This window comes from Phoenix dactylifera, chromosome 18 (genome assembly GCF_051530095.1).
Source record: "Phoenix dactylifera cultivar Ajwa chromosome 18, Ajwa_hap1_PhDact_Kaust_v1.1, whole genome shotgun sequence".
NCBI lineage: Eukaryota > Viridiplantae > Streptophyta > Magnoliopsida > Arecales > Arecaceae > Phoenix > Phoenix dactylifera.
This window is the reverse complement of record NC_143207.1, coordinates 16,804,114-16,827,450: the sequence shown is the minus strand read 5'-3', so window position 1 is coordinate 16,827,450 and position 23,337 is coordinate 16,804,114. Positions and strand designations below refer to the sequence as shown.

The 23,337-nt window shown below is 42.6% G+C and overlaps 1 protein-coding gene across 3 annotated transcripts in view; it reads left to right on the top strand.

Annotated features, from left to right (window-relative positions):
- The window catches only part of LOC103703320 (alpha/beta-Hydrolases superfamily protein), a 30,978-nt gene that overhangs the window by 4,855 nt on the left and 2,786 nt on the right, over positions 1 to 23,337 (top strand). For all 3 annotated transcript variants that reach the window (XR_005513870.3, XM_039131538.3, XM_039131539.3), the window contains exons 3-8: positions 141 to 326; positions 10,663 to 10,815; positions 12,642 to 13,073; positions 14,376 to 16,601; positions 21,234 to 21,445; positions 21,551 to 21,706. Coding sequence is in view for 2 of the 3 variants with exons in the window: in XM_039131538.3 (XP_038987466.3) it covers positions 141 to 326; positions 10,663 to 10,815; positions 12,642 to 13,073; positions 14,376 to 16,601; positions 21,234 to 21,445; positions 21,551 to 21,706 (3,365 nt within the window). In the remaining variant the exon portion in view is untranslated. The remainder of the gene's footprint in view (positions 1 to 140; positions 327 to 10,662; positions 10,816 to 12,641; positions 13,074 to 14,375; positions 16,602 to 21,233; positions 21,446 to 21,550; positions 21,707 to 23,337) is intronic.

The following is a 23,337-nucleotide window of genomic DNA, read 5'->3' as shown; positions in this document are numbered from 1 at the left end:
AAATCCTTTTTATAATTTGGAAAAGGAATTTCTTTCCATGAAGTAGAAGTAATTGAAGCACATTTATGAAAATATATTCATTTGTACAACACCTTTAATGTGGTATCAATCACATACAAGTGATACTTCCGTATTTTCAGGAGCTCTTCCAAGGAAAAGCTAAAGGTTTTGATGTTGGAAAAGCTTTATCAGCCACATCTATTCGTGATTTTGATGAAGCCGTATCAATGATTTCTTATGGGTGTCATGCCATTGAGGATTTCTATTCAAAGATCAGTACAAGGCAGGCTGTCAGCAGCTTGAAAATCCCTGTCCTATTTATACAGGCATGTTTCTTAAACTCATACATTATTGAATGAGATGAATCATCAGCTTGCTGAGTGGAGATCCTTCTCCTGGCTAGCATTGTTCGCTTTTATTTCAAGGAGAGTTAAAATGAGCTGTGTGCCATCATGAACAATTACTGATCTTTCCTCAGATAATCCTGGATGGATCAGGATCCAATTGGAAGGGATAGAATTTGCTGTTTACATTTAAGATTCTCATGCATATGCTTAGGTTGTGTTGCAAGCTCATTTCCTAATGGTAATATTTTATTGTGGGTATTTGAACTCTTAAGCCTCTGATGCGTTGTTTAGCATGCATGTGACTGGATATCATGGGTTCGAGTGCTGTGTTTTCATAAGCAAATTATTTGCCAGACAATTGTGATCTTTCATAGATTAAGTACAGGGTGATAAGATTAATCAGACCTTATGGCTCTTCCTGAGTGGCTGTATTATACTGAAACCAAATGAATGTGGATATGCTGTGAAATCTGTGTATGGCCTGATGCTGTTGACTGGTGGTTCTGGTTTTTGTAGGGCTGCTAACAAGCTAAACTGAGCTTTTGGTTTTTTGAGTTCGGCTTGGTCATGTCTAGGGTGTGTAGAAGTTTAGCTCAAGCTTGGGCCAACCTCAGCTACATATATTCAGGTGGCTCATGAACTATACAAATGAGCTGATTCTCATGCCATGTTCATGTCTATTCTTATTATTGCGAGCTGATGATAAACTCCTGTTTGTGCTTGGCTGATTTGTTAGCTAGGTTTTGTGGCTTAATTCATTTTCTCATTGAACAATCTTGAAAGAGCCACCTAGTAAGCTGAGGCCATTACTTGCATAAGGATTTTGTCATCTTTAGATCAGCTAGGTGCAGAACTTAGTATTGGCTGCATACTAGATCACTTGAGTCAGTCTAGCTTAATTTTATGGTTATAAGTTTACACGGGATGCAGTCTTTTCTTTGCATCTGGAGAAAACGAGACAAATACTTTTCTCCATATACATATTCAATACTGTTCCCCTTACAATTAGATGTTGGCAACAACTTGGATTCATCTCTAATTTGGTCATATCCACACCCGAATCCAACGTACATGTGATGACTCAAATCCAAACCCATTCCCAGTCTGCAACCCTATAGCAATACCCAATAGTTGACCCAAATATTATTGGGTATCAGTCCATAATCATGTTTTTTCCAAGTTTCTAAATGCACCTGAAATATTAAATAGCAAGCATCACATAGGGGAGGAAGATGGTTCAATGGTTAATGATTCCGCTTTCTAGATTTTTCCCCTCAACTCTTGGCTGACATTAGAATTGTACTTTTGGGAGGACTTGATGCATGGTGAAGAGATTTCCAAAACATATGATTTTTTATACATGGTAGGATTAAGGACCCAATCTGGCATAGTGGGACCAAACTAGACCTGATGGAGATCGGGTTCTAAGAGATTATCGGGACCCCAGGTCTCTCTAGACTAGGTCTTGGTCCATCTTGTTTGGGACAGACCAAGACGGTTGCATCGTGACATTTGGGATGTCTTGTCCAATTTTTTTCATTCAATTTTGCTTTTTTTTTCCCTTGTTCTTGTTGTTAATTGTTGTTTCAGTCCGTACCATACAACATGGACCTGGGCCTAGATTGGGATTGACCTTAGAAAATGCAACTCGGCTCATTGAAACTTGCATTGGGCGTAAATTGTTTTCTTTACAGGTTTTACACCTTGTTTGTATTATAAATGTACCCTATAGATACATATGTTGGTGGGTTTTTGTGGCATGTATTATCCTAAATTAAAACCCTATCCAATAATGTTGTGTTTAAATTTGGAACCCAAATCCAACCCTATAAATTAGTGGCCCCATTTTCTAGACCCAAATCCAAGAGTTTGGTTTGGGCTCAGGTCGAGTGACTAGCTATCGGCCATTGTAATCGCTAGTCACAATTTACAACTGGCTGTATGTTCAAAAGACCGATATTGACCAACAAGTTCCATGGAGCATGCCAAAGAAACTTGTTGATGTCGGCTCTCGTTTCAATTGTCTGAGGGAGACAAACATGCCTGGAAACTCGTTGGTTGATGGATAGGGGTGGCAAGTCTGGTGGCTAGGTTGTGGTGGATGCGTGAGTGTGCCACTGGTGTTGAATTAGTAGAAAATAGGATGATCAAAGGATGATGATGAAAGTAGTGTAGGTCCAGGTGCCTTGACTTTCAAGGATTTTTACTACTATCATATTGTTCATGTGAAAGAAGAAGGATAGGATAGGATGTAGCCAGAGCTACGATCAAAGTATTCTACTGCACTCTTGGGGGTAAATTAGAGTCCTACAGATAAACTAAGAGTAAGGAATTTAAAGATAAAGTAAATATAATCTAAAGATAAGGGTAAATTGATTTCTTTGGTAGGGTCAAAAGTCTTCTGTTCATATTACAATTGATATTTATAAGTGGCTCGTCCTAACTGGTAAGATAGGTGCCACTACTTATTTTGGATACTTATTCTTACTGGTTTGCGTGACGCATACCACCGTTGGCATGCATGGTAGCTATCTTTCCCCCGCTACTCCTATATTCTAAGTAGCTCACCACTTCTCTCCTGTTTTGGTAGTGGCAAGATGGGTATAACTACCTCATTTCTACTATGTTCTGGGTAGTGGTAAGATAGGTGTAACTTCCCACTCCTCCCACATATGGGTAGTGGTAGCTGCTGGCCACCTATCCTTGGACTCTGCCCCTCTAAGGCCTCATTATAGGCTGATAACTTTTACTCCTTTGTGTTTACACCGTATTCATTTGGCCTGCACTTTTGGTGTATAAGCCTTTAGATCACAATCGATTTGAATGTAGTGTAAACAACTGGGCATAGATTTTGTCATGGATCTCTATGATGTGATAAGAGTTTGCACTCATGTTAGTTATCAATTATGTAACAAGATTGCATTAGTCTTCATTAGTTTGCTGTCAATTGGAAGAAAAAAAAAGAATATTAGCTGACTTAAAATGAGAACTCTTACACTCGTCTAGATAGATGTGAAAGCTCTCTCTTTACATTTTGATCAAGTTTGTCCTTGCATTTGATAAGATCATTAGATGGATGGGGATCATATGTGTTTATTCCTGCCCTCTTAGCTTGATCTCAACAGCCTATTCAATTGATATTATCAACAAGGGCACATGCAATGCACATTTGCACATTTGAGGGGAGAAATAAGAGAGAGCAAATGATAGCTTAGAACTCGAATCTAAAAGTCCGATCTATTTGCGAGTTGAATTAGAGGGACTAATAGAGTACGCTCTGTTTGGGAGTTTTATGAAAGGTGTCCAGTTTGATTGGGAAAGGAGGAGAGAGAGTAGAGAAAGTTAGTGGGCGTAATTAACATATTTTTAAGATAAATATGATGGATATTCTTGTATAAAAAGGACGGACAGAATCAAGAAGGAATATCCCTGATGTTTGAACTGTCATTTTTAATATATAGTATAGATCATGATTGGTGGCATGTGTGTTGATATGCAGTTCTCTCTTTGCTTGATTTCAGCTATATATATACCTTAGCAGATCATCATTTTTACATGCTTAAACTATATTGTTAATGGAAATAAAAGAAAGTCATGATTTGTGATGTAAAACTGACAGTTAATTATAGCATACCGAGATTATTTATGCCACAATGTAATTTTCAGCTTCTTTTTTTTTTTTTTTTTTTTTTTTGGTAGAAACGGCATTTCATATAACTCTAACTTGAGTACATCCAGCCAAATCAAAAGAAAGCAAAGGGTAAAGGGTGGGAGGAATATCTCCTACAGATGCCCATATGACCTCCCCAGAGTGCCGGGCAACAAAAGAGGCAACCCAGTCTGCCACACTGTTCGCCTCCCGAAAGACATGTGATGCCTGAAAATCGCTCATCTCCTGAGTCAATCGCCGAGTCTCACGAATGAGGGGATGACCATCACCATATCTATCCACTCCTCGTATCCAGTCGATCACCACAGAGGAATCCCCCTCAAGACATATATGCTCAGCATGAAGTACCCGCCTCGCATATGCTATGCCCTCCCAGGCTGCCCGCAACTCTGCCCCAACTACGGTGAATCCCGGCGTACGGCACCCACCAGCAGCAATGAGCCTACCCAGATAGTCTCTAATGACAAAGCCAGCTCCTCCCGACACCCCGTCCACCGACATACTACCATCAAAATTCACTTTTAGATAACCAAGGGGTGGGGGTACCCAAGAAACTAGGGCAAACCTGGGCGCTGTGACAGCTGAAAAAGTACCCCAGATGTCCCTGGCTATCTCAGAAGTGAAGCTAATGGCAGCTGTAGTAATCTCCCTGGCATAAAGCATGGCTCTGTCCACCACCCTCCGTGGGGGTAATCGCCTACCCTCAAAGATGCCAGCATTCCTGTCCAACCAAATAGAATAAACCAGATATACCCAGCAGATGCCGGCCTCAACAGTGCTAGGCCTCCTCATGGAAACCCTCAGCCAATGAATCAGGTCCTGTGTCGACTCGACTGAGTGGGGTAAAACGGATGGTGATAGACGCCAAATCTCCCTAGCTCTGGGACACTGCAAAAGAGCGTGATCAATCGTCTCCTCGGTCTCCGTGCACTCCTCACAACACTGAGTAATCCTCATGCCCCGCCTCACTAGCAAGCTCCTGGTCGGTAGGCAGCCCCATGCCACCTTCCAGATGAAGAGCGCCACCCGCGGATGAACCCGCATCCTCCAGATCCATCCTCCCTCTATCTGCCGGGCTGGCTCTCGGCTCAGAAAAGAGTGAATATCCCTGGCCCTCACCTGAGATCGCCCCGACGGCATCCATACTAGTCTGTCCAACTCCTCTCGGGCAGGGATATGTAGGGCCAGGATCATCTCTGCCAACTGCTCCCCAAAAGTCTCTCTGATCAACTCCATCCTCCAGCAATCACCCCCTGGCTCCATCAGATCTCTGACCCTGAGACCGGCTAACCTCGACGTATCCACCATAACTGGTAATCTGCTAATAGGCTGCTCCGTCACCCAGCAATCCTCCAACACATCAATGGACCGTCCATCTCCAATGGCCCATCTAATCGCGGGAAGCACCAACCCTGCCCTAGCACAAATCTCTCTCCAAACCGGTGAATGGCGACGCCCAGCATGGGTCCCAGGCGCTAGGACGCCATACTTGGCCCTCATCAGTGAAGACCACATGCCACTGGGCTCCAGCACAAATCTAGCAGCATGCCGTGCCGCTAGGACCTCCCGTCTCGCCACTAAGGACTGCACCCCCAAACCACCATATCTCGTTGGCTGACATACAACCTCCCATGCCATAAGAGGGATACCCCCCCTTCCACTGTTCCTCCCCCAAATAAAGTTCCTATAGATCTGCTCAATTTTCCTCACTGTCGCTACTGGAATAAGGGAGTTAGATAGCAGGTAGACCGGGATAGAGGAAAGAACTGACCGTACCAGAGTAATCCTGCCCATCATGGATAGTGAGTGTATCTGCCAGCCCTCCAATCTGTGTTTGATACTGAGCTCGAGGGAAGTGCACTCGCCGCTGCGTAGGCGCTGACCGGAGATCGGTACTCCCAAATACCTCATCGTGCCCACCTGCTCACCCACTCCCAGAATCTCCACAATGGAGGTCTTCACACTCAGTTTGGTCTTCGGGCTGAAGATGATTGCTGACTTAGATAAATTAACCCGTTGACCAGACATAGAACAGTAATCTCGGAAAATCCTCCAAATAATCAGTGCAGCCTGCCTAGTCGCCCGAGCTAACAAGAGGCAATCATCGGCAAAGAGCAGGTGCGAAATCGGTGTGGCCTCCGCCACCGGCCTATAAACCTCCATCTCCTGGGTACTCACTGCATGCCGAAGGGCCCGGGAAAGTGCATCTGCGCATATAATAAACAACAATGGAGAGAGGGGGCACCCCTGACGCAATCCCCCAGAAGACTCAAAATACCGTGAAGGCGAACCATTTACCAAGATAGCAAAAGAGGGGGCTCTGATGCACCCCATAACCCATCTGATCCATGCCTCAGGAAAACCAAATCCCTGCAAGGACTGCTGCACAAAATCCCATCTCATCATATCATATGCTCTCTCCATATCAAGCTTGATCCCCATCAAACTCCTCCTACTTGAGGCCCTACCAAGATCAAACATAAATTCCTGAGCAATAAGGACATTGTCTGTAATACTCCGCCCTCCCACAAAAGCCCCCTGCTCCGGGCTAATCAGTCTCGGTAGAATATCTCTCAATCTCAGAGCTAGTAGCTTCGCCGTCACCTTGTACAAGGTAGTACACAGACTGATCGGACGAAAGTGACTCGGCTCAGCAGCGTCCTGTCGCTTCGGTATGAGGGTGACTAGGGTCCTCTGCCAATCTGTAGACATCACGGCTGTACTGAAATACTGCTATATGGCCGCTGTCACAGTCTGTCCCACAATCATCCAGTACCTCCGAAAGAAAAATGGTGGAAAGCCGTCCGGGCCGGGTGCCTTGTCCCCCTCAAGGGACCACATCACCTCCTGAATCTCCCTCGCCGATACCGGCCTAATCAGTGCTGCTGTATCCTCCTCCGTCACCCGTATCAGTGGTGGCACAAGGCCCTCTGAAGCCGCGGGGCCCGTCTGCTCAGACCATCTGGCTCTGAAAAAACCCTCCAACACCCTACGAATCATATCTGGGTCCTCCACTAGCTGCCCATCCTCATCCCTGATCGCCCTGATCCTGTTCCGATGCCTCCTAATCACTGCCGCCTGGTGGAAAAATCTAGTATTCCGGTCCCCCTCCTGGATCCACTGTACCCTCGATTTCTGTCTCCACAAGATCTCCTGCTGTCTCAAAAGGGAGTCATGAAGGGCTAGAAGAGACCTAAGCTCCCCCAACTCCTCCTCTGCCAAACCTCCCTCCCCGGCCTCCTGAGCCTGTAGCTTGGCAATGGCCTCCTCAGCCTCCTCAACCCTCCTGAAAATATTCCCTACCTCCTCACGGTTCCACCTCCTCAACCTTCTCTTCGTCAGCTCCAATAGGCGAGACACGCGATACATAGCATCACCTCTCACCGGTGCGCCCCATGCCGGCCTGACAATCTCCCAAGACCGTGGATAACATGTCCAAAATTTCTCAAATCTAAAGGGGGAGCGAAAAGAGACAACTGCATCAGTACTAACCAGTAAGGGACAGTGATCGGATGCAATCCTCGGCAAATGACGGACCTGATAGTCAGAGAAGCACTGAACCCACCCGGGTGTGGCAAAGACTCTGTCCAATCTCTCCCAAACCCGGGCCTGCCCCTGCTGATTGTTGCACCAAGTGAATTGTGGGCCGGAGAACCCCAAATCTATCAGTCCATTTGACATAATGAATTCCTGGAACTCCCTGATTTCTCTTTTATAAGTAAAGGCCCTACCCCCCCTCTTCTCTTGAGGATCAACAATACAATTGAAATCACCTGCCACTATCATAGGATATCCCTGATTTATGAGCTGAGTCGCCTCCGCCCACAACCGCCTTCGCTCTCTATAATCTGTACTGGCATACACCGCTGCTAGTACCCATGGGCTCCGATTAGCTTCCGATATCACTAAGATAACCTCTTGTTTGCATACATTGAAAACATCAAGTTCATAGTCCCCTTGTGCCCAAGTCACAATAATACCACCAGATAATCCTTGAGATTCCACTGCATGGAATCCCCAAGACCTCGGAACTGCAGCTCTAGCCTTCTGAAGGCTCCGCCCGGATAGCCGGGTCTCAAACAAGACACATATCTCAGGTTTGTGCAAGTGCACCAACCTACGAAAAGCCGGGGCAAAGGAAGGCTTCCCTGCACCCCGGCAGTTCCAAAGGAGGGCTCTCATGATGCACCTGGGGCGTCGGCACAACCCGCAACCTTCGGGCCGCTCTCACTACTTGCTACCAGTTCCGGTTCCTCACCGCACCCCAATTCTCCTCCCTTCTCCAACCCACTGTGCTTCGCCCCCTTAGCCGAAGCCAAGAGCCGTTGTAAAGCCTCCTTGTGTGACCCACTCTGTGACTGTGCCAAATGGCACACTGGCTCCTCTGAATTCACTGCTTGATTAAGCTGGGAACCCTCCTCATGGCCATCACCACAGAGCACAGTCTCATCACGACCTGGGCCATCAGCCACGCTCCCCATTAGAAGTGAATTCGATGAGAGAACGCCCCCAACACAGGATGGATTACTGTTTTGGCGTGCCAACCGGCACGCCTTGTCACCATCTTCTTCCCCTGAGCACACCGTGATGGTGGTACTTCCCTCATCGGCTCGGCTCACCTCCTTCTGTTCGCCGATTACCTTTGCTTCCGCCGACGCCATCGGCCCAGCTCCGCCTGCCGCCGGCTCGCCCATCACCGTCGCCAACAGCTCCGCCGCGACCGACGCTGCTCTTGCCAGCCCCCGCCGAGATGTGGAAACTGCCCCGAGCTGCCGGCCACCTCCAACCTCCTCCTGCTCCAGCATGGACGTGTCCGCCGTCGCAAGGGGCGGCGGCGAGCTTTTGCTGCGTCTGCGGGCACCTCCGACCAGCCGGAACCCATCTCCCCGGGGAGGGAGACCCGACTTCGGTGTCGCAGGCGGGCCGTTGGCAGTCGATGGCCCGGCTCCCTTATTCGGCCCAAACGCTGGCGGGGCCCGATGAGACTTGGGTGGACTACGGGCCCTTTTTAGAGGACTTAGGCCCGGCCCAGTCGAACCCAGATCCCCCTGGCCCAGCGCGGAGAACCGATTCCCCCCTCCGAGCCCCCTCACCGATTCACTATTTGACTCGGGCTGCTCGGCTGGTTGACTCATCCCACCGTCCACCTCCACGGTCGAGCCACCCACGACCGTCTTCTCCGGCGACTTCCGCCTAGCAACCTTGGTTGGCTTTTGCCAACCTTCCAGGTCCATTGGGGACACTGACAACCGCGACCCTGCCTCTCCATCGCCAGGTTCCACGGAAGCAGCCGCCGGCGCCGAGCCTGTGCTGGTGCTCGTCCCGGTCGGTTTCATCTTCCCACTCCCCCCCCCGGGAGCCTCGGAGCCATTAGTCCAGTTCATGGAGAGCCAAGGTCCGTAGATCAGAGGCTCCACCGATTCCTTTGGTGCCTTCCCTTTGTCTGGATTCCGGGCACTACAGCCCTCTCCCACCTCCACTTCGGACGTCACCGGCGAAGCGAACATACAGATCGCCTCCCCATGACCAATGCGACCACATCTATAGCAATATTCCGGTAAGTTTTCAAACACGAACTCCTGCCAGACCTTCCGTTCAAGTCCCTCCTTAGCTCCCTTCATAAAAATTCCCGGTTTCAGAGGAACATTGATATCGATCTCCACTTTAACCCTTGCAAAGCCCCTCTTCCTCCCTTGATCAGTGGCCGCATCCAACGCCAGAGGTTTTCCGGCCGTCGCGGCTATTTGGAGTAGAGTCTCCTTTGCCCAGAAGTCCAAAGGCAAACGAGGGAGGCGCAGCCACGCTACCACCCGTCCCGCACCTCCATTGCCGGTGATGTAGCTCGGCCTCCAGCGCTCCATTGTGAAGAGCTGACCGGCCACTAAGCACGGTCCTCTCATCAACATATCCTCCCGATCCTTCTCGCAAGCAAAGCGCGCCACCAATACCTCATCCGCCATGGATACAACTTCAACAGCGTAGTCCAAGTTCCCCATCCGTCGCAGCTCCCGTCCAACCCACTCCGCCGGCACCTTCCGCCCCAAGCTCTGCATGAACACCGAGGTGCTCCGCCACTCCTTCCTAGTCCTCTCCAAAGTCTCCTCCGGGACCTCCAGGACCTCCGTGAAGCGGCTCTGTAACGCTCCCCGCTCCTGCTCCGAGATCCGGTGACGAGTCCATCTCCCCTGATTCGTCGGGCCCCTAGCTACCCCCGCCCAAGACGCAACCTTCGCCTCCGCCCGGAGAGGATGATGCCCCAGCCCAACGGATCTTCCTTCCTTCCTAGTCCCCCTCTCATGAGCACTAGCAGCAGCCATTGAGTCACCCACAACCGTTTGAGGAAATTCCCGAGAGACCGCACGTCTACCAAAGCGGCTCTCTCTCTCTCCTCTCTCTCTCCTCTCTCTCTCTTCGGGTTAATTTTCAGCTTCTCCAAACTCCAAAGTAAGGCTGTTACAATGATGGGCATCTTTTCATCTCAAAATTGGTTTAAATTTCTGATTCTATTATGTGTATTTTCATATATTAGTTATTCATATAATTGAATCAGTTATTTATCTTAATTCTGAAGAATTAAGATGTGTATATCGTATTGCCCAGATTTCTTTTTTTCTTTTTATAATTATTGAATTTGCTACTGTGCAGACTGATGATGGGACTGTACCACTTTTCTCTGTTCCACGCAGTTCAATAGCAGAAAATCCATTTACAAGCCTTCTTCTTTGTTCTTGTTTGCCTTCCACTATTGTCACAACTGGGAGATCTGCTATTCTTTGGTGCCAAAATCTAGCCATTGAGGTAAATGATTATGTTCATTTTTTATGTTTCAAATTTGGAATCCGCATGCCCTGGTTTCTTCATGTTGGAGAAGGCTTTGCACTCTGAAAAAATGGAAATTATATGCATAGGTGTTTATATGATATTACATATACACGAAAAGGAGAATCCTTTGAAGACACTGAGAAAAATGAAGAGTGTTGATTATTATATTAGTTCTCTTCATCAAGAGTCAGCTTTATTCAATCTAGTCTCCAGATCTGCTCTGCAATATCAGCTGCATCTTGTTCATTGTCAAATGACTGTATGTTCTGCAAGTATGATTTCAGAGATTCATGGAGAATCTGTGTTTGAGACTCTGAGTAGCAGGTTACAAGTATTAAACTTTGACCAATTTTTCCAAATGCAAGTGCTTTCTAGCCAGTTTTTTATTTCAAGTTGTCTTAAAAATTCGTCCTCTTTACTCCCAAAAAAATTGTTTGCAAGATGTTAGTTTCCTATTTGCTTTGTTGGTGTTTTATCATCTCAAATTGCTTAATTACGTGGAAGGTCTTTGTTGATTAAGGTGGTTCTTCATGAAGCATGAAAGTTCTAAGCAGCTAAACATTAGAAGCATAGCAAACTTGTTAATTGGGATCAACTATACTGTCCTTAGTTCTTCCTTGATTTCAATTCAAGGCTATTTTTTCTAAAATGGTATGCTTCTTCCTATCATTCCTCACTACTTCCATTCAAGACTTTGTAGTCATTCCCAACTGCTTCCAGTCTTTTCTTCTTTTTTGTTTTGGTACAACGGCAGCTCACACACAATGGGTGTGAATGCAGCCAATAAAATCAGAAAACAGTAGTACTGCTTCCAGTCTTTCAGACCTGTACTTACGGCCCCTTCTTCACTTGAGACATCTATAACTATGGGTACATATTTAAAGTACGTCAAATACTTTCAGCTCCTTATTGGCCAGTGGGTTCATTCATAACCTTCTTCTGTTGTACTTGATTCAGTTATCAGCCTCCTAGTTTTACTAAACATGCATCTTGTCCTCTCTATTATTATCACTTTGTGCTTGTTGATCTCCGTCATTCCAGTTCATATCATACTATTGATTGATGATGGCCTTATAAAATTTCTCTAAATAAGGCTAAGTGGTCTATAATGATTTCATAATTTTCTTTACTTCATTATCCCTTTTCCAATCATACAAAATATATACCAATGAATCCCTCCATTTGTAGGATGGCAATTTGGCACTCTTGTTGATCTAAAATTAAGACCAGATCATTCCTTGGGTGTCTCAAAGTGTAAAAAGGCAGAAGGTTAAGGCTAACTCTATGGAGGCCTGCTATCATGGAGATCTCTGTGTTCTCTCTTTATAAAGTTTATAAACTTGTCATTTTTCGTAAATGTCCTTAACAATGTAAATCTACCCATGCAGTAGTTGCTTCTTTCTCATCATCCACCAAATCGACCTTCTCTTATTCTGTAATAATGAATCGAGAGGATGAAAAGTTTACCGATTGATTTATTTATTTAGCTATTACTCGCTTGGTCCTTTCTTCCCGTCCGAGCCAACCGCAAACAAAGGGTGCTGATAAATTCAATAAAATTTCAGCTGGAAATACAATTGATATGTCCAGTTATAGGAAGCTATCATGGAATGGCAGCTGTCACTTACTTCAAAATTGCCACAGATTACATCCCCCATTTTGAGAACAAGTGATGTTACTTACCATGATTGCCTGCTTTCACCTTGTCATACCTGGTTTCCTGATTACATCATACATGCTTTCTGAAACTTGTAGCATAAAATTCTAGTAATATCTTATGTTTATGCTTGTTACTCGTGCAGTGGCTTTCAGCAGTGGAACTTGCACTTTTGAAAGGTCGCCATCCTCTTCTAAAAGATGTCGATATTACCATCAATCCTTCAAAAGGCTTAGCATTTGTTGATGGCATAGCATCAAAGAGAAGTATTTCAGATGGAAATAGTTTCCATGAGAGCTGTGATCCATCCCCTTTGTTTTTAGGCCGTAAGAGTGACAGTCACTCGAAATCAAGAAATGAGTTGCATGGAATCCTGAAAAATGATGATGCAGGAACAGGTATGGACAAAAATGTTGAAGCGTTGCAGCCCAATGGTGCGGTTAATGCCAGTTTGGACAAACAAGGAGATGGTCTTATGGATAGTGAAAATAGCCAAGTATTACAAACTGCTGCTGCCATCATGAATATGCTTGATGTTACTATGTCTGGTACACTAGATGATGAACAAAAGAAAAAGGTATGGCTATAATTGCAGTGTCTCTTTCTGACATGAGCATAATCATCATGCACTGTCGTTTCAGAATAATAATCTAATTGTTTGCAAATTCATGATTCTAAAATTTAGTTAGATTGAGAAATATGCTGAATGTCCACTTATAGATTTACTTATGCAAAGGAAGGAAGAAAACAACTTGCACCAAGGAAATAGTTTGAAACTAAAGTCCTGTTTGGTTATTCTTACAGGATTGGGCTGAAAATCCTGTAGGATTCGTGGATTGGGAAGCGAAGAGGACAGGTCCTCTATCAACTAAACACCATTCTGCCCAAATCCTGTGGGAAGAAAAAAAAGACCTCCATAGGTCTTTTTTTCCTTCCTGCTGCCCAAAGCCTAGGATCTGAGCTAGGTTTACATAGGCTTTTAGAAAATGCAAGCTAGATGGGCCAACAGCACCGATTCCTTTAGGATTTTCGGCCTAATCATGTAGGAATATCCAAATAGACCTTAAATGTTATTATGCCCCTTTTATTTGGAAGACAATGACTTTCGTATTGAATTGAATATTTTATGCCCAGTTGTGCAAAATGTGAAAAGGGCATGTTGAATCTTGCAATATATGTCATCTCAGTATATCTAAGCCTCTAAGGTCCATTGTACCGACCATATTGACATACCGGTGGGCACCGGTACCGGTACGGTACTGGTACCATACTGAACCGAACCGGTACTGTACCGGTTCGGCTGGTTCGGGCCAAAAGTCAAAAAAAATTTGAGGTCGGTACAAGCCGGTTCGGTACGGTCCGTACCGGTTCGGTACGGATTGGTACTGGCCGGTACCGACCGGTACGGATTGGTACTGGCCGGTACCGACCGGTACGGATTGCTAATAGTCGAAACCGAAAAATATAGCTGTACCGTACCGGTTCCGTCCGGTATCGGTACGTACCGGCCCATACCAACCGGTATCGATCAGTACGGCAGACCATGCGTTAGATTCTTTTAATTGTTCTAGGAGTTGATACTTATCATTTGTGTTCACTGGAGCTGAGGAAGCATGCTTTATTCATTATGTAGGTGCATAAGTAAATAGTCGTTCTCAATTCATGAGAGTAAAGCCAAAGATTTGTACTACCATGTTTTGTGATTATGAGAAGAATGGTGGTGTTATTACTGCATTGTTTAGTGTTGCCTGAGAAATTTTGGGCGACCATGCTATTTTACTGCCTTTCTGTAGACCAGATTTTTATATTCTACAATGTCTGTCTCTGCTAATTTTGGTGCTGGCTAGCATTTTTTAATTATTTTTGTTTTTTCCTCCAGGTTCTTACTGCCATGGAGCAAGGAGAAACACTTATGAAAGCTCTGGAAGGAGCTGTGCCTGAAGATGTACGTGGAAAGCTTGCATCTGCTGTTACTGAGATTCTGCAAACTCAGGGTACGAACTTAAATATTGATGGGCTCAAAAAGATTGGATGGCTTCCTAATTTAACATCAGAGCTGAAATCAAGGATCCAAGGTAAGTTCGGGGGAGTTTCAATCAGTGAAATTGGGCACAATGAGATTCACTCATCGGGGCAGAGTAAAAGGGGTACCGACAGTGAGGAAAGAACAGAAGATGATTCGGCTTCAGGAACTGACAACACTCAGGAGAGCATTGAGTCTTCTCAGGAAAAGTCTGCCCAAGCTTCTGGACATATTGAAGCTGGGTCAGAAGTAGCAGGTAAGTTAAACCAGCCTAACAAATTTGAGAAAGGAATTGCTAGGATAGATGAGACTATGGGCGAGCAGCAGAAGATCAATCAAAGCCATGAAATAGCTGAGAAGCACTCTGCATATGATCAAGTGGCTGCAAACGATGCAAATGATGCCCATAACAATGAAGCAAAAAAAGTGGATCCTGCAGTAAATCAAAATAAGCCAATTTCATCTACCAACACCGAAGAAGCATCTTCAGGTGGCTCATCCGCTTCTGAGCAGCAGGTGACAGAAAAAGCAGGGAATGAAATTGCAAAGAATGAAGATACTCAGGATATGGTAGATCAAAATATACAAAGCTCTTCCACTAAATCAGAAGAACCGTTGTCACATCCGTCTTCTAAGTCTTCCTCAATAAATGTCACTCAGGCATTAGAAGCCTTAACTGGGTTTGATGACTCTACACAAATGGCTGTTAATAGTGTTTTTGGAGTTATAGAAAATATGATCGATCAATTAGAGAAAACGAGCAACCAGAGGAATGACGATGAAATAGATAAAATTGAGGATCAAGAATCCCAGATTGGTGATGAAGTAAATAAAATTGAGGATCAGGAATCTCGAATTGCATCACATGACTTCCCTCCCATCAATGGAACCCAGTCTGATAGCATAGAGGACAGTGACAATAGACCAGGTGAAGTATCAAATGTAAGTCAACCATGTAATCAACTCGAGAACAATTTACTTGAAGATAAGTGGGGCGAGGATAAGCTATTTGCATTGCCTGGAGAGAACAGTATAAGTCAGTCTCAAGAATGTAATTCAGGAGGCAATTATGTAGATAGCAAGGACCTTAATATGGTTGGTTGGGTCCAAAAGTTTCCATTAAATGTAGTTATGAACTCTTATTGGGGCCCACCATATTCAACATATCTCCATAGATATCTTTCTGCACAGTCACCAATAATGAAATCATCAGATCTAAATTCAACAACTGATCTATTTCTTGACCCACAAGAAGGTCGGTGGAAAATGCTAGATCAAGAAGGAAATACTAACAATACTGTAGGTGCAAGTGGAGAAAACCAGAGCATCAATGGAATTAGTCATATTATCTATTCCTCATCAGAACAAGGTGATGTGGAGAAAGTGGTCGAACCATCCTACATAATATTAGATACTGAATTGTCAAGGTTTGAAAAGCAACAGTCCGAAGAGTTTAATGAAATAGATGATTCTATCAAACAAGCTGATGCTAAAAAAGAGGAGTTGATTAGCTTAATTAGGAAGGCTTTGCTGGAAACTTTGAAGGTTGAAGTTGCTCGCAGATTAGGTGTGCCTGACTTGAAGAAAATGGAGAGTAGTCTGGTCTATGATCTGGAACAAGTCAGTGATGCAGTATCCAGAGCTGTTGTGTCTGACCATGAGATTTATTCGAACTCATTTTTAGAAAGTGATGATCCTAGTTTGGTGAAGTTTAGTGCAGTTGAGGGAGAGCACATAATACAAGCCATTTATTCTGCAGTCCAGGATGCCAACCATTTGAGAAAAGTTCTTCCAGTTGGTGTAATTGTTGGTTCAAGCTTGGCATCTTTAAGAAAGTACTTTCAGGTTGCTTCTCTGCATGGTGATGCCCAAAGCAAAGCCAACCATCAATCAGGAAATATGGGGCAAAAGATTTTTGATCAAGAAAGACACATTGGGACTGGGGATCAACATGCTGATACAGATAGCTCATTAAATAGTGAGAATGAAACACGTGAGATAGACAGTTCAAACAATAAGGGCATCATGGTTGGAGCTGTTACAGCTGCCTTGGGTGCATCTGCTTTATTGGCACAGCACCAGGTATTATATCAAAACAACCCAGAACCTTATATATGCTTTCTATACTGCATAGTTTTCTAGGAAAAAATGATTTCTCTACATTTCATCAGGTCATTTTTTAAGAACAACACACTTTTTGTTTCAAAGATTATTGCAACAACTTTTTTTTTTCTTTTTTACCATTGTCCTCCTGCTGTTTTTAGATTGCTTTTCATTTCAGTTTTGTATGACATGTACTGTCTTATGATTTTTATCTAAAAATTGGAAAAGATAAGCAAAAGTTCCTTTTCTTATTTGCTCTCTTAGATTCCAATCTTTCCTTTTGGATGGCCATTTCTTTCTGAATCAATTTTTTTTACAGTCTGTAAATTACCCTATTATCTATGTAAATGAGATGCACAACATTATATATGCCCTCCCCATTTCCTTTGTATTATAGTGAAGTATAATTTCCACTACAGTGACTACCTTGTCTTCCATTGTGTTCATGTAAAATATCATCCCTGGACTGATAAGATTCGTTCCTTTACCAATCACTCGTTCACCTTTTCTAGTAACTTGGTGTTGCAACTTATCCTGAACCTTTCTTTCATGCCACTAGCATTTTTGCTGGACATCAGCAAGATATTAGAGAATCTATATTTCTCTCGGGTTATCACTGGATGCTGGAGCATCACTGAAATCCTCTCGGGTTATCAGCAAGATATAAGCATCAACATCTGATAGAATTTGCCGGCGTGTAACAAGATTAATGGTCCTGATTCCTGAACCATGAACTAAAGCAAGTCCCGTGATAGATTTGGATTCCCATATCATATCGAGAATCAATTCTTCTGCCTGTTTTCCTTTGCAGTAAAGATGAACTGTTCTTGAGTCATTATGGGCTCTTTGAAGCATCTATCTCTCAAAATTTCACCCTCTGGATTATGTCCTACTTCAGTGAGGCGACGAATTCAAGTCAGGAGTTCAATATAACTCTTTTATCTCTGGATGATATCTGTTTCCTTGTTTATAAGCGAAATGACCATTGAAGGATTTTTCCCATGTTCTTATCATTTTTTGCTTGTGTTGAATTTATTGGGCATATGTTTTAGGAGTTGGAGTTTTGCCTTTACTTCTTTTTTTGCTTCTTTCTAGTTTTGCCTGTACTATTTATCTCAAACCTGAGCTACTTGAGTCAGCTTTTAAGTACCTTAGGCTTCTTTAGCCAAATTTCTTTTTATATCCTACTTGTTGATTTACCAACTCCCCCTACCCATTTCATGCGTGTCATTGCTTTTCAGTGTTTTTTTTTAAAAAATACTGAGATATTTTATACTGTTTTGGGGTTCTAATACTGACTTTTAAATGTTCGGATATGTCAATCAGCTCTTTCCTCCTCCAAGTTGATTTTGAATTGCATTGACTCAAGAAGACCAAACTACATCTTGCTGGCCTGAAATACTTCCCTTTGAGACCCTTAACTAGAGCTCTAATACTTTGTGCAACTCACCTTGTTATTTTCTTACCATCTCCTTGCTTGCACTGTCATGAGAGTTTGTAGTGGCTTCTATGGTCCTGCCACTTTCTTGCTTTCTGAGACTTAGTTTGACTCTATTAATAGTTGGTTACTGCAGCAGTGATGCTGAGCACCACTTTATCCCGTTAGCAACATAGAACTCTTCTGTTGCTATTGTTTGGCCCATGAACCTCTAACTGGAATATATGCTACTTTTTGGCTTGTGAATCTCCTGTTTGCACATATTCATAAAATACATTTCAAACCTACAGTAATGGCGGTCAGCTATTACCGTTTTCGTTGATGCGTTTATGGCTTGTTCTGTTGAATCACCTCACCACTTTATGTTTACTACATATGCTGTAATTGTTTTCTTGGTTCTTTCAATGAGGCTCTTTTAGCATTTGTTTTGTGGGTGTTGTGATTGAATGAAGCAAAATATTTCAAGTGCGTCTTCTTTGTTTGTGTCCCTAGCACATTGCCTGCATTCACCTCATGTGCTGCCTAATGTTACTTGAGCTTTTACCCCATTATTGTTGGCTTCTTCTTGAATACTTGGCCATGCTTTGATTCTTGATTTAGATGCTGCTAATTATATGACTTATAATGCATCTGCATTTATTCTTCTTTATTAGCTTGTTCCCCACAAATTTGCGGTATTGATATTTCTTAACCTTTTGTTTTCACATCAAAAACTTGTATGCCCTTCTCTGTCATCAATGCTCATTTTTTAATTTTCTATACCCTTCATGTTCACACTTTTTGAGACTATAGTTGGTATCGAGGTTTACAATCTTTGTACCAGATCCCCTACTGGTACTATGTTGGCACAACGTCAGTGTGCTTGGTATAGGGTCATTTCGGTGTATCAACACTCTGTACATCCTCTATACTAAGTATTAGTTCGGTGCTGGTAGGTATAGTATGTCAGTTATGAGGCTGTACGCATTGGTACTATGAAGACAAAGGGAGAATGAAGCAAAGAAAAAGATGAAGTCATTATAGACCACTCAATCTTATTTAGAGAAATATTTTATAATGCAACTATCAATTACTAATATAATATAAATAGAGCATAATGGTACAAAGCATAATCATCATAGTACAAAGCACATTTAAAGAAAAACCCACTATTTTTGGGTTTGTTAATGTGTTGGTCCTTATGGTACAGGGAAAGTTCTACCATATCAGCCTGTACTGACCGTACCGTACCATACCAATAAGGTAGCAGTATGGTAGAGTTTCAACTCGGCATATGAGTTGAATCGGTCCATTGCGGTTCGAACCAAGTGTAACCGCCTGGTACCATCTAAAACCAGATTTGTATCGTGCTTTACCGATCCATACCATCCAATTTCAGGAAGTACCATAATAAAAAGCGAGAAAAAAGGGATTCGGAGCTGTCGTGGTATGGGGTGCGTGCCATACCATATGATCGTATGGTACCCAACTGATGATGTACTGGTGCGATACCTGGTACTAAGATTGCCAACTTTGGTACAAAGCATAATGATCATAAAGGAAAAATGATTGGGTCTAATTTGTAGTCTTTGGGTCTCATATGAAATACAAATCTCCCTTCTCTGCTGTTGCATCCTCTTTGGGCTCAACATCTTCCTCCTTTAATACCATAGACTCTGGTTTGGGTTGTGCTTTGGACATGTTAATATACTTCAAAGTTCAAACGAATATTGAATGTTAACTGTTTTGTGGCCATAATTCATTGGTGACCAGTATATTTGGTTGTAGAATATTTTGGGTCTTTCTTCCTCTGAGGATCTTCTTGTGTTTTGCCAAGACATGGTTGACAGTTCATTTGTGGTTAGCTTTTGCCTTTTACAGATGTTGGCCTCCATTTTACAAGTGGAGAAGTAGACGTTCCATTCCATTCCATTTTTTACAATTATCTCGGAACAACAGAAATGTCTCATTTCTTAGACTTTTGGTCTTGTATCCTTTTTTCACTTATGCTCCTAATTTCTAAATTTGTATTATTAGCTATTTTGTATATCGCGCTTATAGCACATAGAAAGATTGTAATTCATTCGCCATTTCTATATTAGCGAAGCTCCCTCCCAGCTCACGTGGCTATGACCTTTGTGACTTTATTAAAAAGGTGGCGTTGTGAAGTACTTCATCATTTTTTGAACTTTTTATGTAATAATTACCTGGGAGATTGATAGGGATGTCTTGTAGATATAAATGTCTCCATACTCTATATTTACCTTGCAGTCTATTCTTTACACAATTCACAACATGGTATTCTTATCAGTATTGGGATTGTACTTTCTCGTAAATTATAAGATTCTGTATTTCTAATCATGGCCTCCATAACGTAGATCATACATTTATTTGAGTTCAATGTAGAGCATACATTGTTAGTGCAATGTTGTGTTTTGTTCAGTAATTTTATCTTTTTTCCTGAATTTTAACACCTAGGGAGCATCGCCAATGGATATGTATTGGATTGATACTTGTTAGATACTTCTAGGATACGCATCCGATACTTATGTTAGTTATCCTATTTTTAAAAATTAAACAAAATGCTCCAACTACTTTCCAGATATACTTGAGATACATCTAGGATACCTCCAAGGATGAGGGGGGCTTTTTTCCTTTCTTTCTCGTTTTATGATCTTAACTTTCTAATGAGGAATCATTAAATTTGAAGTTTATGAAATTGATAATAAGAACATGGAGTGTGAATTGTCATCTATGGATTTGAGTGAATTGATGGCCTGCTAGTTGTACGGGTGTTTTTATGCACATGCAAAAAGTACATATATATTTGATGCTGTTTCCTAGCTGCATCATATCCTACTTTTCAAGATTTGTTGTATCAGTGTATTCATATCGTGTCATATCAGTATCCTGTATCTATGTCTATGCTTCCTAGTTTAATATACCTATATATTAAAAATTTGCTGACAGAATGGTGATTGAAATATCGTTTTTAGTGAAATTGATCCAGCAGGGTTTATCTTATTTGAGTGGGCTTTTGTCCTGCCATCTTGGCATCCAAAACTGCTGAGGTTCTGTGATATATTTCTTATTTTCTCAGGGTTTCACTAATCATGGAAATGGCACTTATTTTAATGAGATGTGTATGTTATGTCTCTTGCTTATCGGTTCATGAATTCTCTTTGTGCCTTCAGCATAACAAGGGCTACAAATATGATGAGACCATGGAAAATCCTTCTGCCTTATCCGATGAGAAGGGGCTTCCCCATGCGGAGCATGCTGAGCTTGAGGAAGCAATGCGAGAAAAAAATCAGGATAATTTAGTGATCAACCTTGCTGAGAAAGCAATGTCTGTTGCTGGTCCTGTAGTACCTACTAAGACTGATGGGGAAGTGGATCAGGAAAGGTCAGATTCTTTTGATTCTTGTCGCTTTTCATATCTTCTTTTTTTAATTCCCTATGTCCCTTATTTTCTGAGATTACCTTGGCTTTGTTCAACATGTACGAGAAGACTGGTTGCCATTCTGGCAGAATTGGGACAAAAGGGTGGAATGCTGCGATTAGTTGGCAAAATTGCTTTACTCTGGGGTGGCATACGTGGTGCTATGAGCTTGACAGACAGGCTTATCTCATTCCTGCGGATTGCTGAACGTCCTTTATTTCAGAGGTTCGTTTTGCTTTTAATTCCCCCCCCCCCCCCCCCCCTCCCTCTCCTCTTCCCCCCCAGCTAATTTAGAAATTTTAGGGCATCTTTCCCTTGCCTAGGAAAATGAAGCTTATAAAACCTGTCTAGTTTTAGGTTCGTTTTACTAGCTTTCTGCTGCATCTAACTATTTTAAGAATTTTTTTGATGTTTCATGTTATCATGGCATTCTTAGTAGAACATTGCAATGACTAATTTTAGTTTCCCGAGTCTGCATTTAATATTGAGTGATGTTGTTTCAATATCAAAATCGTTGAGTTAATGATTGTCACACCTTGCACGTGATCCAAGAAGCAAGCTCTGACTCTGACCCCTTCAGATAAATGAGAGACAAAGCACTAGGTAGAGCATATTATGGTAGACAAGAATCAATGGATACTAAACGACAATATTCAGATAAATGAGCAACAAGGACAAACAATTTAGTTCATGCTGGATTTCTAGTTCTCGATGGTGCTTTACAGACTTGATGAGTAACGAAGAAATGAAGTAAACAACTATCCAGAGCTCTTGAACTAATTAAAGCTGTGATAACAAGTATAGCCTAACCACTGCAGGTGCAACTGAAACATCAAGGAAATTAGCAAGTGAAGAACTTGATTTCCTTTTCTTCTCTCTTGCTTCCAATGTGGATGCTAATCTATTTATGAAGCTGCTTTGCAACTCTGGATGCAACTTACATAATGAAATCAAATATTTTTAAGCAAGAGTAGTTTTAAGATATATAGTTCTCTTAATATAAATAGAATGATAAAGGGTGCCAACTAGTGCAGTTAGTAAAGTCATTATTGTTTGGATACCAATGACCCGGGTTTGAGTCCCACCTTCATCCCAATTTCAGCTGGGTTTCTTCCCATCCTAAGTTCCAAAAAAATATTGTTTGATGTAGCATCATGATAGATCAGTGTAGAATGAATTTATTATGACTGTATCTTATATTATTTACTACTTGAGTCATGATATATGATGTTTCTCGTCTTACTAGTGTGTTTTCTTATGCTAGTCACCATCTTCACATACCTAATCACCATGTTTCTATTCTCTGATAATGCAGCTGTAAAACAGTGCAGATGTTTTGTATTCATGCCATAGATATGGAATTGTAGAACCTGCTTACTAATCCTTTTGTTATTTGCTGCAATATTGGAAGTTCTTTTTAAGATATTTTTTTGGTTGGAAAAAGATACTATTGTGAACATCTCAATTTTGATATCTTTCTAGTCACAGTTAACAAATTTACAAAAGTAATATAAATAAATGATCAGTAGAGGGTGAGCCTTGGTTCAACGTTAAGGTTGTTCCATAGTAATCTGGAGGTCATTGGTTTGAAACACAGAAACAGCCTTTCTACACACACGGGTGAAAGGTTGTATACAATTGACCCTCCCTTGACCCTGCAATGGTTGGAGCCTCATGCACTAGGCTACCCTTTTTTAATTAAATGAATGATCTTTTCAAATAGACTAGTTTATGAGATCATTAACCTTCTTCTTCCCTGTACATTAGTGTCCATGATAAAAGGCATTTGATTTGTAATAATGTGAGATCATCCTCATGCAAATGCAGGTGTTGCTCATGTGCCTTTATGGTATATG